The sequence below is a fragment of the Hypomesus transpacificus genome, chromosome 3 (assembly GCF_021917145.1).
Source record: "Hypomesus transpacificus isolate Combined female chromosome 3, fHypTra1, whole genome shotgun sequence".
Classification (NCBI taxonomy): domain Eukaryota; kingdom Metazoa; phylum Chordata; class Actinopteri; order Osmeriformes; family Osmeridae; genus Hypomesus; species Hypomesus transpacificus.
In genome coordinates, this window is record NC_061062.1 from 5,479,117 (window position 1) to 5,493,876 (window position 14,760).

At 47.5% G+C, this 14,760-nt stretch overlaps 1 protein-coding gene across 1 annotated transcript in view; it reads left to right on the forward strand.

Moving 5' to 3' along the window:
* Positions 1-14,658, forward strand: part of LOC124485822 (dynein axonemal heavy chain 6-like) — a 42,872-nt gene extending 28,214 nt beyond the window's left edge. Inside the window, exons 61-83 of the mRNA XM_047047659.1 lie at positions 1,747-1,842; positions 2,059-2,199; positions 2,394-2,609; positions 3,006-3,236; positions 4,051-4,172; positions 4,381-4,625; positions 4,884-5,305; positions 5,499-5,694; positions 6,010-6,219; positions 6,958-7,043; positions 7,301-7,457; positions 7,854-8,064; positions 8,217-8,319; positions 8,543-8,764; positions 10,140-10,343; positions 10,802-11,001; positions 11,410-11,555; positions 12,036-12,301; positions 12,728-12,840; positions 13,268-13,395; positions 13,509-13,654; positions 13,871-14,017; positions 14,434-14,658. Coding sequence (XP_046903615.1) covers positions 1,747-1,842; positions 2,059-2,199; positions 2,394-2,609; positions 3,006-3,236; positions 4,051-4,172; positions 4,381-4,625; positions 4,884-5,305; positions 5,499-5,694; positions 6,010-6,219; positions 6,958-7,043; positions 7,301-7,457; positions 7,854-8,064; positions 8,217-8,319; positions 8,543-8,764; positions 10,140-10,343; positions 10,802-11,001; positions 11,410-11,555; positions 12,036-12,301; positions 12,728-12,840; positions 13,268-13,395; positions 13,509-13,654; positions 13,871-14,017; positions 14,434-14,646 — 4,221 coding nt within the window. The 3' untranslated portion in view covers positions 14,647-14,658. The remainder of the gene's footprint in view (positions 1-1,746; positions 1,843-2,058; positions 2,200-2,393; positions 2,610-3,005; positions 3,237-4,050; positions 4,173-4,380; positions 4,626-4,883; positions 5,306-5,498; positions 5,695-6,009; positions 6,220-6,957; positions 7,044-7,300; positions 7,458-7,853; positions 8,065-8,216; positions 8,320-8,542; positions 8,765-10,139; positions 10,344-10,801; positions 11,002-11,409; positions 11,556-12,035; positions 12,302-12,727; positions 12,841-13,267; positions 13,396-13,508; positions 13,655-13,870; positions 14,018-14,433) is intronic.
* The last annotated feature ends 102 nt before the right edge of the window (positions 14,659-14,760 follow it).

The following is a 14,760-nucleotide window of genomic DNA, read 5'->3' on the forward strand; positions in this document are numbered from 1 at the left end:
GTGTTCTCTGGCCTTTTAATGAATCACTTGCGCAATTATTATTAAGGTTCCTCCGTCAGGAGGACCCTATTGTGTTTGTTGGTATTATTATTATTATTCTAGTAATTTATCTCATGAACACATTGGTAAAAAGTTTTGAAATTTGGCATATTGATACAACATGCCACAACTACGGCCCAAACACAGACTGGCCCACATCAGATCATAGGGGGCGCCACAGGCGACGCCCAAATGTCCGATTTTATGTCCGAAGTGATAGCATTTCCACCCCATTGCTCAAATTCTTCTGAAACTTGCTGTGCATGCCTTATTTCTCATGGCAAACAAAAAAGCCTCAAGGATCCAGCCTGATCGATTTTCCTGTACAGTGATAATTTGGGAAAACCTTCAAAGTTCCTCTTCTCTTGAACCAAAGGTCTAATTAACTTGAGATTTTGTACAGATATGTATCATTGACGTATTTAAAAACGTTACTTATAGCAATTGAATAAAATACTAAATAGCTGAAAGGGGTGTATTTATGTAAATTTCCACATTGCCGCTATATGTTTGTGTCACTAAATCAAAGTTCATTTTGAATGATGGGTTTTCAAACCTAATAGGCTTTAAGGTGACACGCCCATGAAATACCATAAACAATTTCACCTTGATATGTCAAAATATGACTGAATTACAGCTGTTTGAACTTGGACCAAATTTGACAATGCTCGCCATTGGAGAAACAGCTTTTTTTCGTACAGTAACTGAACATGCCAATACTCAACACTGAGAATAGCTCAACGAGCTGGAACGGTGACCTGCAAAGTACAAGGTCGTAGGTTCAAATCCAGCAACACTGAGTCTGTCTTAAATTTGAATACATGTTTAGTTAAACAGGATGACATCGTTCTGAAGTACCATGCGCAATTTCACCTTGATATGTCAAAAAATCATTGAATTACAGCTGTTTAAGCTTTGGCCGAATCGAACAAGCCATGCTACAGGATATACATATTTTTTTGGGGGGGACAGAAATTGATCAGATTTTTCAGCCTTGCGGGTAGCTCAATGGATTGAAGCGTTGTACTGCAAAGCATAATGCCACAGGTTCGAATCCAGGCACAGTCTTTTGGCCTGTCATAATTTTGATTACTTGTTTAGTTAAGCAGGCAGACATCATTCTGAAATACCATGCGCAATTTCATGCAATTTAACCTTGAAATGTCAAACTTTTCTTAACCTTTGTCCCAAAGCTGACAAAAAACTAATACTCATATCATGCAGTCGGAGCACAGCCAGATAATCAGCGTCAGCACCCTTGGGTACCCAGCATGCAGTGCGGCATGTCCAAAAATGCAAAGAATTGTGGAAAATAGTTTGGTTACAACAGCCTTGCGAGGGATTTCACTTGTTGTGTTTGTTCATTTAGATGTTTGTAATGTTATTGTTGGTTACTTAATATAATCTTGTTGGTCACCCTGATTGTGTATGTTGTATAGTTTAATGGGACTAGAGAGTCGGCTGCTAAACTGCTACAGGCTCTTCTTGCAAGAAGTTGAATATGAACGCTGTCTTAGCCCAGTTGACCACATGGTTTCAATTAGTTGTGCATTGACAGAGTCTGGAATCAATAGTGGCCGAACATGAAGTTGTTTTGCTCTCTTGTTGTCAAAAGTCTCGATCTTCTGCAGTGTATAATATTATGCGATTTTGCGGAGGAACCCGCATCGCTGCTTGCAGCTATATTTATTATTTATTTTTCTACAGATAATGAAACCAAAACAGAGGAAGGTGGAAGTGGCCCAGGAGGCGTTGGTGATTGCCCAGACTCATCTGAGAACCAAGAAAAGCAAACTGTTGAAGGTAAAACTATCGTTTTCAACTCAGGCTTACAAAGCTTACTAACCATTTTACACAAATCCCCCCCCCCCCCCCCCCCCCCCCCCAAGGCCACTCCCCCTTCCATACCCACCTCTCCCACCACCCCCTTACCCCTTTCTTGCCCCCCCCCAAATCTCATTCCACCCTCCCTCGTTCCTTGCCCCACTCCTCCATGATGCAGACTGCGTTTGTCTTCAGATTGAGCAGCACCAGAGGACCCTGGAGGACCGGTTCAATGCCAGTGTGTCAGAGCGGAAGGAACTGGGGATACGCAAGGAGCTGACCACGAGCCGCCTGCTGACAGCTGCCGCCCTCATATCAGCCTTGTCCAAGGAAAAGGTCTCAGCACTGTCTTGTCTCCTCTGTTTTCTATGAACACTGGGCACCGTATCTATAAGAAGGCACCATGCTGTATTTATGAGAAGACGCTAGACATTTGGACAAGTTGGATGTGTTTGGAATGCACATGCCATTTTTTGTTACTGTGTTTCAACCCCCACGCCCACCTCTTAACCGTTTTTTAATTGGTGCAGAATCGGTGGGAGGCGGCTGTGGCGGAGCTGAACAGCAAGCTGAAGAACGTTGTCGGTGACGTCATGATGTCGGCTGCGTTCATCACTTACTGTGGTCCGCTAATGGCGGACTATCGCAAGTCTGTAGTGAAGCAGTGGTTATACATCTGCCACAGTGTTGAGATCCCAGTTTCAGCCCAATACTCGTTCCTCTCCAGCATGACAGACAAGAACCAGGTATGCTCTCCTGCACGTCTTCGCCAGAGGTTTGCCCCCAGACGTAGAAATATACATTTATCCAGTCTATTACCCACAATGCACACCCTCGCCTGCAAATTCAGATGTTGTCGTGCTTGATATCCAAGGGGGGGGGGGGGGTGTTTCCTCCAAAAACGAAGTTCTCTAGAGAAGGGAAACTGCCGTTGGAATGAAAGGGAGAAAACTGGCGGAGAAAACTGGCGGAAAAACTGCGAATATCTGGGGTTTTTTTACAACGTAGTTAAGGCGGCAGGCGTGTGTTGCTAAGGCGGCCGCTTTAACAGCAAAATGCTGCGGGAACCCTGGTAACCCATCCTCCTCCCTTCTCCCTCGCCCTCATCCCAAACCCCTCTTGTCCCCCCGACCCCCTGGCAGGTCAGCCGCTGGCGGAACACAGGCCTGCCTCCGGACCGCAACTCCTCGGAGAACGCGGTGATGGTGGAGAGCGGAGGGCTGTGGCCTCTCCTGATTGACCCCCAGGGCCAGGCCACGCGCTGGGTCTGCAGCATGGAGGGAGCCCGGCTCAGGAGGGTCACGGCCTCTGACGCCAACCTGATGAGCACGTTGGAGAGGGCTATACGGATGGGAGACCCCGTCCTCATTCAGGTACGGCCTCGACGTACCGCTGTAGGAAGAGCTGTTTCCATATCAATCTAGGGATTCTCCAGGGATGCTCATTGACTGAAGCTAAGTACATGTACACTTAAAGATGCTGTCAAGTGGAATTGAAAATGATTTTCAAGTTCATCACACCACAGAAGAATGTGTTGTTAAATACCCATCCAAATTCATATGAAAAAAAACCACAGACAAGTAGGTCTAGGCCTAGGCTATGTTAAATTAGGCTTTGAAATCATGAGAAAATCAGCAGTCTTCTCTGCTTGAGACTGCGGGGGCGTGTCACCTGAAGGAGCTGAAGCTCCGCCCCCTCGAATTTATTGAATTTAGCAACAACAGCAACACTAGCTAAATCAATTGCAGATACCAGAACAGACCTACCTGAAGTCTCTGAGTGTTTTATGTGTTATTTACTTTGTCTTTGCGTTGTACCAGCTGAGTAACAGAAAGCAACCGTCTGTTATCTGACGTAGATAGGTTGCTGTGACGTAGCTAGGTTGGGTTTTGGCCCCGCCTATTCAAAACCTGAGCTGAAAACGGGAGAGAAACTGTTTAACGGTCTAACTCCACATTTCATTGCGACAAAGTTTTTGCGCTTTGCACATGCTTTCAGGAACTAATTTCACACCTACATAATGTACTGAGAAGAAAACAATGGAATCTGCTTTACAGCATCTTTAAGTCTGACATACTTCAGTAGGTAGTCAGACACAGTACAGCTTCTGAGCCCTGGTCCTAAGTAGCAGTTTACTGAGCTTAAACATTGGTTTCTGACCATCTTCAAACCTCTGGATGCTTTCAGGATGTGCAAGAGACCATAGACCCCTGCCTTCACCCAATCCTGATGAAGGACATAATCATCCGCGAGGGTCAGTCACTAATCAAAGTCGGCGACACTGAAATCGAGTATAATCCCAACTTCAGGTAAATACACTCAATTCCCGTTAGTGGCAAGTTTGAGCTTACCTATGACCCTGACCTGTGGCTGCAAGGTCATAGGTAATCTTCCAGACGTTGCTTAGTTTTTTTACACACATTACAGTACTGGTAATGTACAGTCCATGTACAGGACTGAGTGTGTTTTCATTTTTCGGTCTCCTCTTATCTTTCTGTTTCTGTTTTTTTAACAAAGGCTGTACCTGGTCACCCGCCTGCCCAACCCCCACTTCCTGCCGGCCGTATGTATCCTGACCAGGCTCATCAGCTTCTGGGTGGAGCGGGAGGGCCTGCAGGAGCAGCTGCTGTCCTCCGCCGTGTCCCTGCTGCGGCCTCGGCTGGAGGAGGAGCACGGTTGCCTGCTCCACACCATCACCGCCGACCTCTCCAGCCTCTACCAGATGGAGAACAGGTCCCTGCTGCTGCTGCAGGGGACCAGGGGTGAGGAGGGGTGGGGTGGGTGTTTGGGTGGATGGAGGGAGGGAGGGGTGGGTGGATGGGTAGATGGATGGGATGGAGAGATAGGATGGTGGAAGAGGGGGGAGGAGGTATGAATGAGAGGGATAGGTGGTGGGTGGGTGGACAAAGGGAGGATCGATGGATGGTGGAAGGTAGCAAGGATCGTTGGATGGAAGAAGGGATGGATAAGAGACCACAAACAGCGTAATAAGACCCTCTAAAACAACCAATCGATTTCAGGACACATATTGGATGACCAGGACCTCATAGAAAACCTCCAGAACTCCAGGGTCACGGCGTTTGAGATCTCCATGCGGCTCGACGTGGCCAAAGAACAGGAGAAGGAGATGGACGAGGTTCGCAGGAAGTTCCTCCCCATAGCCAACCGGGGAGCAGACCTCTACTTTGTCTTGGCCCACCTCCCCCAGATCAACTGCATGTACCAGTTCTCCCTGGACTGGTTCAAGGAGATGTACATGAAGGCCATCCAGCTGGCTACAGGAGGCCAGGAAGGTCCCTCTCTGGACGTCTCCAACCCGGTGACGGGCACCCTGCGCCCAGACAGCGCCCGGTCCTTGAGGAAGAGGGACGCGCCCATCCTGGAGGACTTCAGCTCCCACCTCCTCCGCATCATGGATGTCATCACTGAGACCATCTACAAGGTAAACATGTCACATAACATTTCCGGCTGTGTTGACTGCATCGCCGCTGTTTTTCGTGTCTGCTTTGTAACGACCCTTGGATTTTCTGCTGTATTTTCTCTATTAATTACTGGTATAGCTGAGGATAAATGCTTCTGTTAAATGAATAAAAGGGATACTGTTATGGAATTGTACGGAAACATGGTCGTTCCAGGAAGTGTCCCTGGCCCTGTTCACCGACCACCAGCTCTGCTTCTCCTTCCTCATCTGTCGTAACATCCTGCAAACCAAACACCTCACCTCGCCGGAGGGAGGGAAACAGGAAATACATCCAGAAGAGTGGAGAATATTCTTGCACTCTGCTGTGTTGGCCAGCATAATGGATGCAAAGAGAGCCCAGCGTGATGAAGGTAGGCTGACCCAAATGTCCTACAAGAGTCTCTTGCTTCACAACGTCTCACATCAGCATTTGGTGGAAAATAATCACATCTGAGCAGAATTTGTGTAAAGATGGTGTTCATACAATGCTAAGTATATCAATGTTGTTGATACCCTGCTGTAACAATGTAGTCTCCCCTGAGGAGTCAATAAAGTATTATCTATCTCTGGCTCTCTCTCTTTCTCTCTCTCTCTCTCTCTCTCTGTTTCTCGGTCTTTCTCTGTCTCTGTCTCGCTCTATGTGACACAGTAACGACCCCTCCTGGTGTTGATGTGTCCCTGTCCAGGTGAGCCGGGGGTGGAGCGTCCAGACCACCTGTGGCTGACTGACTCCATGTGGGCTCAGTGCCAGTACCTCTCCGCCCAGCTGGCCTGCTTCGCCCACCTCCACAAGTCCATCCAGATCAACGTAGATCAGTGGGCTCTGTTCAGGTCGGCCGCAAATCTGTACGAGTTCCTGAGAGAGCCCTACATCTGCGACACTGATGCAGACCAAGGTTGGAGCACACGTTGTGGGGCAAAGCCAAGAAGCTGACCCGTCACCGCATAGCTGTCGGTCGTCTCTAGGAATAATCATAATATTCATACTATTCACTTGCTGTTAAAACTTCATTGTCAAGTTCAGGGCGCTACAAACAAGGTTTACTAAAAATTGATAAATAAAAAGTGCATATATACAGTGTACATACATACAAGTGCATACATACAGTGTATAGGGTGTACATTTACATTACATTTACATTTAAGCATTTAGCAGATGCTTTTATCCAAAGCAACTTCCAAGAGAGAGTTTTACAAAATGCATAGGTCACTGATCATAACGAGTTAGCCCAAACATTGTGGGAACATGAACATGAAGCAGACATTGTGAAAACCAAATAAGTCCCAAAGGGAAGAACAATAAGAGCATGTAGTTAGACAAGTTACAATTAAACAGCAAGAACCTTTAAAGTGCAACAGTGTACCTGTGGAAAAAGCAAGCAACAATAATATATTTCACGACGAGTACAATCATTTTAAGACAGTTACAACAAACCAACAAGAGCAACAAGTCTCTCAATAAGAGTCATTGTGATCCTGTGTACATGTGTATATATAGCATATCAAGTGTTACAAAATATTTACCTTCTTTAAGAGAAAAGCTTTGGACATTTGGCTGTTGTGACAATCCTTTGGTGCCCTGTTTAATGCACTTCACTGTGTGTTGTCCCCTGGTTTGCTTGTCTTGTCTCCAGCCTCCACCAAGCAGGACAGTTATCTGACCAAGTGTTTTAGGGTCTTTCCCTGGGAGAACCTATCTGGCTTCCAAAGGATCATTCTGGTGTGTGCGTCTGTGGGGGGGGGGGGGGGGTGTATCAATCAATCAAACACATTGACTGTTGACACATTTCACAACACAATACACAAAAAGACACATCAGAAATACCGCACACAAAACACAGGACAAAATACATTGCCATGACAGCGATCGTAACATGCTTTGGCTGTCTTTATGCAGACTCAGAGGCCTTAATGTCACACAAGAAGTAGATGAACTCTGTAGAGCGAGCCAGTTGTGATCCTGTATCTACCTCTCAGATCAAGGTCCTGCGACCGGAGTGTCTGACGTTGTCAGTGAGGGCGTTCGTCACAGAGAAGATGGGCTCAAAGTACCTGGAGGGAGGGCAGGTGTCTCTGAGGGAGGTGTACCATCACTGCACTGCAAACACACCCATAGTCTTCATCCTGTCCCCTGGTGAGTAGGAAGACCAAGTCTATCTATCTCTCTCATTCTGTCGGACTCCATGTCTTTCTGTCTCCTTTCGTTTCCCTCCCTGTCCTCGCTGTCTTGTTCACTCATGCCATCGCTGTCTCTCTCGCTCTCATTCTGTCTCTTTCTCTTCCTCTGTAGCTCTCTCTCCCCCTCTTTCTCTCTCTGCCTCCCCCCCACTCCCCTTCTTTCTCTATCTGCCTCCCTCCCCCCTCTTTCTCTCTGCCTTTCCCCCCACCCTCTCTCCACCCTTTTTCACACCCCTTTCTCTCTCGCTCTCTCTCTCTCCTCCCACCCACCCTCCCCTCCTCCTGGACCATCAGTCCCAGCGTTTCTCCTCCCAGCCAGCTTGGTTACCCTGGCTTCTCCGCCCCTCCTCAGGTGTGGACCCAGCCTCCCAGCTGGTGCGGCTGGCCCAGGAGCTCCGCGGCAGCAGCCTGCACCTGGACATGGTGTCCCTGGGCCAGGGCCAGGGCCCAAGGGCCAACGAGCTCATCTACCAGGCCCAGGTCCTGAAGGGCCGCTGGGTCTTCCTCCAGAACTGTCATCTGGCCGCCTCCTTCATGCCCAGGCTGCAGAATATAGTGAACTCGTGAGTGACATGGAGTCCTTTACATTTCATTGTGCCTCGTTGTCTGGATAGAATGTAGTTGTATGACACCAAAATATAAAATATATTCTGTGTACCTTGTAGCCACAGCGTTTTGTGGGTTACTGAGTGTGTGTGTGTTTGGGCGCGGTCAGATTGAAAGGAAGAGGGTTGGATCTGGACCCCCACTTCCGCCTCTGGCTCTCTTCCAAGCCTGACCCAGGGTTTCCTGCCTCTGTCTTGCAGAGCACCATCAAGGTGAGCCATTACCACGCCCCACCCCTAGAGGGCACTCCCACATTCACTTACCCATGGGAGAGCTTCAAGTTAAGAGAGGAATGTTATTTTTTTCTCGTCTATACATTTTTTTGTTTATTAACAGTTTCTTGGCCATATCAGTCAACTCCATCATTTAGATTGAGGTTTTGCTTCTGATTGGTCATAATTGAAGAAGGCTGCGTGTGATTATGTGTCACTGCAGGTGGGTTTGGACCCTCCCCGGGGTGTGAAGGAGAAGTTGCTCCACACCTTCAGCCCCAGCGGAGAGGCAAGCGAGAGGACCTTCTCTCAGGCAGACTGCAGCCCCCACTGGAAGAGCCTGCTCTTCAGCCTGTGCTTCTTCAATGCCATCGTCCAAGAGAGGGCCAAGTTCGGGCCCCTGGGCTGGAACGTCCCCTACACCTTCACCTCCTCCGACCTCGAGGTAGAACCATGGGTTCAGTTAGCTTTTATCCCAAGCCAGCTGGAGCACGGGGAAGGGGGAATTTGAACCTGTGACTTCTCTAGCTGCAGTTAATTGCTCTAACCATTAAGCTATACTTGGGTAGGAGGGGCAGGTTGTCATGCTGAGACTAACCATGATGAGATAGGTGGTTCTGGAGTGAGAGATGGTATTCGGATCTATTCAGTGGGTGCATGGTTATGTGTGTGTGCATGTGTTTGTGTGTTTGTGTGTATATATATACATATCAGGGCTCGACATTAAGGCTTGTCAGCTTGTTTGGGACAAGTGGATTTTTTTGTGGGGCAAGTGGAAGAGAAATGTACTTGCCCCACTGGACAATTTAAAACTCCAACAAATGCCATGTTACTTCACGTTATGTGCCACTCATTATGTCTATTTTACAGATTTGACCAAATTCTGCATTAGCAAAACACAAAAAAGTGGCTTTGTCCCAAGATCTCTACAGACGGTGCAGCTAATTTAATGCTCAACACTTGAACGGGGGCTTATTACTTGAAAGTGGAATTATTTACTGTGTCGTCTCCGTTACACTATCAAGACTTGGAAATACTGTAACTTACATTTACATTTAGTCATTTAGCAGAGGCTCTTATCCAGAGCGACTTACAGTATGTACAGGGACATTCCCCCCAAGGCAAGTAGGGTGAAGTGCCTTGCCCAAGGACACAACGTCACTTGGCACGTCCGGGAATCAAACTAACAACCTTCTGATTAATAGTCCGACTCCCTAACCGCTCAGCCATCTGATCCCCTGTAACTTGCTAAAGTAGGCAAATGGCTAGTAGAACGTAACATTTCATAATAATTTCAGCGCTGCAAGACCCAGTGAAATTATACAGCAAGCAAACTAACGTTAGCTAGGAACAAAATTGTCTAACTCAACTTCAGTAGGCTATCCTCAGTATTTGTAAGTTAGTTAAACTTATACTATATCGAAAATAATTTTGTAGACATAAACATTGATTTTCCCACTAAATATTGGTGTTAACTTTTGAATTGTTCTGCAATTTCTCTTTCTACCCGACAGAGGCTGATTTACCAAGGGAATCTTTAAAATGTGTATACTTTACAGTTGAATATTAGCTGATATTTAACTACGTTCATTTAACCGATACAAATTCTGCTAATGCTTGCTAGGTACACAGCTGCCGACGCTTGCTAGCTAACGTCAACAACACATAAAAAAAATATATATAAAATAATAAATCTTTACCCGGACAAGTGACTGTTGTGCATTGATAAGTGAAACATTCATTTACTTGTTCAAAGGACAAGTGACTCAAAAAGTTCATGTTGAGCCCTGTATATATGTGTGTTTGTGCACTTCACCCAGGTGTCCATCATGAACCAGGAGCGCCTCTTGCGTGGGGTGGATGGCTGTGCGTTGCCATGGGCGGCGCTGTGCTACCTGACAGGGGAGGTGACCTACGGGGGCCGTGTAACCGACCCCTGGGACCGCCGCTGCCTGATGGCCGTCCTCCAGCACTGCTACTCCCCCCTCGTGCTCCAGGAGGGACACGGGCTCTGCCCCGCCCCGGTACCGCTTCCGCTCACCACCACAACAACAGCACTGTCAGGAGGTCTAAAACAAACAGGCCTCTGCTTGTTTGCATTGCAAACAAGCAATGAGAGGGCTTCACAGATGCCCACAGATCAGCACCTATAACCAATCGGAACCCTAAATGTAGACAAGGAAAAACTCTTAGAATTAAGAAATCGGCAGGAGCTATTCAGATCCCCTCCTCTAAAACTGCAGTTTTTACTTTACTCACCAAATACTCCCAATTATTAATAACTCACAAAGTACTCCAATTATTATTTACTCACCAAATACTCCAATTATTACTTACTCAACTGAATACTTCAATTATTACTCACTTATCTAAATACTCCAGGGGCGTAGGTTTCATCATACATCTAAGCCACAGGCACCAATCATTATATTGTGTTTAGTGTCTCTTATAAATGAAGAGCACTGTGTTCCTGTCTGAGCAGGGGTACCCAGCCTTCCCCAGAGAAGCCAGCTGGGCTGAGTGCCGCTCCTACGTAGAGCACCTGCCCGACCAGGACCTGGCCCAGGCGTTCGGCATGGACAACCAGGCTGAGGCTGTTGTCCTGCACAGCCAGAGCCAGCTGCTGCTGCACAACATCCTCGCCATGCAGCCGCGCCTCAGCGACAGCAGCTCGCTGGCCAGGTGGGAACCCCAAAGAACCCGGGGGTATTTAAGCCTGAGACAGTGGGACCGAGGTGTTGCAAGGTACTCTGGGTATTTAGGGTTAGGGTTGGAAATCCAGAGGTGTTGCCAGGAACCCTGGGTATTTAAGGTTATAGAACAACACTACATATAGAAACATATAGAAACATTACAATAGTCCCTGGCAAACCTTTCCCCTCTCACCTATGGTCACATCGCCCCCTATTGGTAAGTTCACACCCCCTGGGTGTAGTTGGGGTGTGGACATAATCTCATCACATCACCGTAAAAACATTATTTACCAACACCTACTTACATTGTATACACATTAAGTAACTGACATTTATCATGTGTATGAAGGTATCTACAGGTGGGTACATACGAGTGTGTGTGTGTGTGGGGGGGCAGAGATGGACAGAGCCAGGATGGAGATGTCCTTCAGATGGCCTCCTACATATTAAAGAAGCTTCCAGAGACTGTGGAGGCTGACCATGTGACAGAGAGAACCCTCCTCCTGAAGGATATCATAGTCAGAGTCAACACTGCAGCGGAAGGTGCTGGAACCCTCTGCTGGTCCCATATGCTACACTGTGTTAGCCTGGTCTGGATGGGGCGGGTTAGAACAGGAACTTAGGGGGGGGGGGGGGACATGACAGAGATACATGGTCACCCGACCATGTAAAGACAGAAAAGACATGCCGTTGTGTAAATAAGATAAGGCCATTTAGTTTGTTTAATAAAAGAGCAAGCTATAGACCTGCTTTATAGGAAAGGTAACCTTAAATGACTTATTTTGTGATCTGGCACTATATATATATATTTTTCTACAAAATTAGCTTGACCTTCCAGGGGGGTTGGGGGGGTGCCGTTGGGGGGTGGGGCGCCCCCGTAATATAATGGTCGGGGAAACACTGCATATGCTACACTGAGACACACATGGCAATCAACGTGAAAAACGAAGTGAACAAAAGACTGTGTGCACATGTGTGTGTTTTGACCTGTGTGTATGTGCGTACCTCTGTGTGTGGCTTCAGTAGGTGCGGAGCGCCCCTCCATGGCCTCACTCGCCCTAACCTCGTCCTCCCTGGCCTCGTCAGCCCTGGCCTCGTCCTCCCTGGCCTCATCAGCCCTGGTGGTGGTCCTGCGCCAGGAGCTGGACCGATTCAACCGTCTGCTAAGAGTGGCTCGCTCCTGCCTGCTGTCTGTGTGCTCAGCCCTGAGGGGAGAGCTGCTGATGAGCCCCAGTCTGGAGGAGGTCTGCAACGCTCTGCTTTCCATGCTAGTGCCCTCCGCCTGGCAGGTGGGCCCACCTGCATGTCTGGGAATATTTGTGTTTATGTTATCTTTTTATGTGTTAAGCCTTCATATTATGTGAGTGTGTGTTATACCTTTATAATTCAAGTTCATTGTCAAATGCTCATAACTGATTGATTGGCAATGATATGCTGGATTTTTGATGTTTCTGAATTTATGAGTGTTACAGTCTCATATGTCAGCGTGTGTGTTACAACTTTATATGTGAATATGTGTTACAAATCCTTAAAATGTATTATTTTAAATGCATATGTCTGTCTGTTTGTACAATACAATTGTGTTTGTGTAGTTGTTGGCCTCTTTGGTTGGATTATGGATTAATATATTTTGTTGGCAAACAAAGCTGTAGCCATGCGAGGGTGTTATCAAACTAAATGGACACTGTTGTGTCTGACCATCTGTGTTTTGGTAGCACTGTTCCTACGAGTCCTGTCAACCCCTGGGGTCCTGGGTTCTGGACCTGGAGCAGAGGGTGTATTTCTTCAGACTCTGGGCTGACCACATCAAAACCACCCTCATGGAAAGGTTGTAAGATCATGATGTTAACATATCTGCATCTACATAACTACATGTTCTGCAGGACCTTACCGTACCTCTCTGCACTCGACAGTAAAAAAACGAAAACTGATATCCTTCTGGAAGAATTGCGCCACCTGTAGGACACTGTTTGCCAGTGTCAGAAAGGTGTTCTTAACACGGGTCCTGGAGAGCTACAATATCATCATTACTGTTTCTGCTACAACCTCAATCTCACTCACCTGGTTTAAAAATGAGCTGGTTAAATTAGGGGCCAGACCTAGTGTAAAACATTTCATCTATGAAAACACAACACTGCATACCTTACTGTCAAACTTCATCAGTCATGGATTATTCCACTTTGCTGTACAGAAACATTTTCCGTTCTGAACTGTAGTCTCGTAAACGCTCACAGGAGATTTCTGTGTTTCTGCAGCGGGTTGACTCCAGGTCTCAGAACTGGAGTCTACTCTCTCGGCCTCCCAGCCAAGCCTGACCAGCAGAGCAGCCATCGCAGGAGGAAGCCTCGCAGCTACTGGCTGTCTGGCTTCTTCTTTCCCCAAGGTATTTCCCATGGTCGATCTGACCGGATCTGGGTATATCAACCCTTTTTAATGTTTCATTTCATCCGTGGTTCTCCACCACGGGATCCTAACCCCGTGGGTCCTGATCTGTAGGTTTCCTCACGGCCGTGCTGCAGGACAGTTCCCGTCAGAAGAACCTGGCTGTAGACTCCTTGTCCCTCACCTACCGCGTCCAGCCCAGTGACGCGTCGCCCTGCGCCTGGAGCAAAGAGGCCGACAAAACCAAGCTCTTCTTTGAGGTGACCCATGATAGGAGTATCAGCCGCTGTGTGAGGGCCAGGAAAACGTGATCATGTACGATCTATAATGTGTGTAATCGATTGAGTGGGATTTGACTCGAACCCCTGTGTCTCAGAGAGGCTCCTTGTCTGAATGAAGAATCAAGCAGATCAGATGTGTCACCGGTTGGGGTGGCTCGTACCAGTGTACCGTGTTAACCCCCTGCTATGTTCCAGGGCTCCGCCCCGCCGGGTGAGGGGGTGCTGGTGTACGGGCTGTACCTGGCTGGGGCCGGCTGGGACCCGCTCTCCCACTCTCTCCAGGAGCTCCAGCCCAACGTCCAGCACTGTCCCCTGCCTGAGATGCACGTCCTGCCCTGCCTGGTAAACGGATGACCTTCTCATTCTTGACTTGCTTCCAAAACCTAAACATTCTTTTTTTTTGTCTGCAATGTTTTATAGGGTTTCACAGCCAGAGTGGGTCATGTTTTATCAGTTACCTGTAGCATTGTGTTTTATTACTTATTAATTTAGCAGACAGTTTTGTCCACGTTGTATAGATCAAGGACTTGTAGTGTCATGCCTTACCAGACACATGCAGTGTAATGTATGACCAGGTGCAGTACCTGTAGCATCATGTTCTATAAAATGTTATTCACCAAGCATTTCGATTTTTTTTCAAAGGATCTACATCAGGTATCTGAAGAATTTTGCCAGATTTTGTCATGTCTTATGTTGTATCTGTAGCATCACCATATCTTATCAGATCCAGTACCTGTATCGTGATGTCCTGTGTTTAGATATCAGAAGATAAGGCAGTGCCGCCTCCAGAGTCTGTAGAAGACCCCCAGCTCTACGAGTGTCCCCTGTACCGCACCTCCCAGCGCGGCGGCTCTCTCTCCACCTCCGGAACCTCCTCAAACTTTGTCACGGCCGTCTCTCTGCCCAGCAGGGAGCCCGCCGCTCACTGGATCCTCCGGGGCGCAGCACTCCTCTGCCAGCTGGACAACTGAGCTCACGGCTACAGCGAGCACGCAGACTAGCTGGAGAGCTGTTGGCTGCATGTTGGTCATTAGTTGTTTTTTTTCTCAATGGAAATAAAGAAGAAGACTTAGGATACCATGAAA